This window comes from Anarrhichthys ocellatus, unplaced genomic scaffold (assembly GCF_004355925.1).
Source record: "Anarrhichthys ocellatus isolate YVR2014 unplaced genomic scaffold, GSC_Weel_1.0 scaffold1226, whole genome shotgun sequence".
Taxonomy (NCBI): domain Eukaryota; kingdom Metazoa; phylum Chordata; class Actinopteri; order Perciformes; family Anarhichadidae; genus Anarrhichthys; species Anarrhichthys ocellatus.
Genome location: NW_022281200.1, coordinates 1 through 2,335, shown reverse-complemented (window position 1 = coordinate 2,335; position 2,335 = coordinate 1). Strand labels below are relative to the sequence as shown.

Below are 2,335 nucleotides of genomic sequence, written 5' to 3'. Positions count from 1 at the left end.
CCTCCCCCCCCGAGTCTCTCCCCCCCCCCCCCCCCCCCGGACTTTAGGGTCAAAGGTCATGGTCCCAGAGGAGGAGAGGAGGAGTCGAGTTCAGCTGAACCTTCAGCCGATGACCTTCTCCTCTGGGTGTGGCAGGGAGAGAGAGAGGAGGAGGAGGAGGAGGATGGAAGTGAGAGGACGGGGAAGTTGAAGAGATGAGCAGCATATAGAGGACAAACATGGAGGGAGGGGAAGAGAGAGAGACTCATGAGGGAGAGAGAGATGTAAATTGATCCGGGACGCCATCGTGTCTGAGTCAGAAGCAGCGAGGGGAAAGGCTGCTGCTTTACGTTATTTATACTCGAGTAAAAGAATCTGCCATCGACATCTTCACCTCATATCTGTGTGAGTCTGCTGCTCTTTAAACTGTTTCCTCTCTGCTCTCCTTTCCTTGCTTCCGTGTGGACAAACAGATAAAGTGCATAACAGTAAGTGACTCTCCTTGTTAATGAACGATGAACAAGTGTGAATCATTTCACTCTCACAAGTGATGGACGGCCGACGGTCCAGTCCGTCGTAGAGCAGCCCTGCAGCCACACAGAGTTCAGACACATTGCTCTGTCCACACAGACAGACAGCAAGATCAACTGAATCAATTGCTTTCATGTGGTTAAGCTAAGCTAACTAGCTCTGCTAGCTCCAGCTTCATATTGAATGAACGGACAGAGAGAACCTGAGTCACAAAGCTGCACAACAGCTGAGGTTTACTTCAGTTTGTTCACTCTTTCAACACATTCTGCTTGTGTTCAAGTCCTTCGGGCACTTAGAGCAGGATGTGGCTACAGACCATTTGACTGTAATCATGAAGTCTGATTGAGATATTCAATTATTTAATATTAATTATTTAGCCCTTCTGACAGTATTTATAATTTATAATTTATATTTATAATCTCACTGAATAAAAACCTAACTGTTGGTTTTGTTTCGTTAAAAAGCTGACATTTCGTGACTATTTCACGAGCTGCCGTGAGCCCGTGTTGTCATACGACTCCCTCAGTTCAGATAAATATTTGTATCTTCTGTATTAGCTCGCCTGCTGTAACTACTTCACATTAAGTCGTCCGTCCCAAACTATTTCATGACTGTGTGTGTGTGTGTGTGTGTGTGTGTGTGTGTGTGTTCAGTGTCGCAGCCTCCGGTCCTGACAGAGATGCCGATGTCGTACACAGCCTTCTCTCAGGAGGACATCTATCTGCCCTGTGAGGCCTCCGGTAACCCGACACCAACGTACGTACCAGTGTGTGTGTGTGTGTGTGTGTGTCTGGATGTTTGTCCACTTCCTCTCTGACCGTTTTCTGTTGTCATGGCAATGAATGTTCCTCTAATGAAATCACAGCAATAACGACATCATCTCTCTGGTTTTCCATTTGTCTTCGTTTTTTTCATCGTCTGCCGGATTTCCTCCATCTTCTCTAAATCACTCCCTGCTTTCTCAAACTCTAAACTTCACCGTTACTATTTTAAACGATAGGACTGGTGATATTCTGTACTTTTTTGTTAGTTTTCAGTCATGTCATCCTTCTCTCCTCCGTAGTTTCCGTTGGGTGAAGGACGGCGAGAAGTTCCGCTCGGAGCGAAAAGAATCCGGGACGCTGCGAGGCGAAGACCAGGAGCCCCTCGACTCGTACGAGGGCTACTACCGCTGCTACGCCTCCAACACGCTGGGGACCGCCACCACACAAACCATACAGGTCATCGTGGAGGGTGAGTCTCACACACACACACACACAGACACAGACACATACACACACAGACACACAAACGCAGACACATGCACACACACACACATACACACAGACACACACACATACACACACACACACACTGGGGCCACCTGTTCTGCTCTCTCATCTCTTGTTACCGTAGCAACCGTTTCCTGCAGACAGAGCCGTGACGTCACTCGGTCGCGAGGCGTTGCACGGCGTCAGGAAAGTCACCCAGCTGGTGTTCAGCCTCCGATTACACTCGCTCTGGTCAGAGCAGAGGATCGGTTCAGTACAAACAGCAAATGTCCACCGTCTGCTCCGCAGCAGACAGACTCAGGTAGAGAGCAGCTGGTGAACGTAGTGGAGCATTTAGCTCCAGCGTGAGACTCACATCACGACCAGAGAGAACTCTGGTCTCTCAAACACAATAAAACCCTCACAAGTAAGTTCATCACAACATGTGACCAACAAGCAGAACGTCTGTGGAGCAGCCGTCAGGTGACGGTAGTGATGTCATACGCTAGTGATGTCATACCGTAGTGATGTGTAGCCCCGCCCTAAAGCATCCCCTGCTTTATGGTCTGTGTGAC

The 2,335-nt window shown here is 48.7% G+C and overlaps 1 protein-coding gene across 1 annotated transcript in view; it reads left to right on the top strand.

The window, feature by feature from the left end:
* Positions 1-2,222, top strand: part of LOC116377418 (neural cell adhesion molecule L1-like) — a 3,739-nt gene extending 1,517 nt beyond the window's left edge. The window contains exons 2-4 of the mRNA XM_031839057.1: positions 453-467; positions 1,164-1,266; positions 1,574-2,222. Coding sequence (XP_031694917.1) covers positions 453-467; positions 1,164-1,266; positions 1,574-2,129 — 674 coding nt within the window. The 3' untranslated portion in view covers positions 2,130-2,222. The remainder of the gene's footprint in view (positions 1-452; positions 468-1,163; positions 1,267-1,573) is intronic.
* Positions 2,223-2,335: the final 113 nt, after the last annotated feature.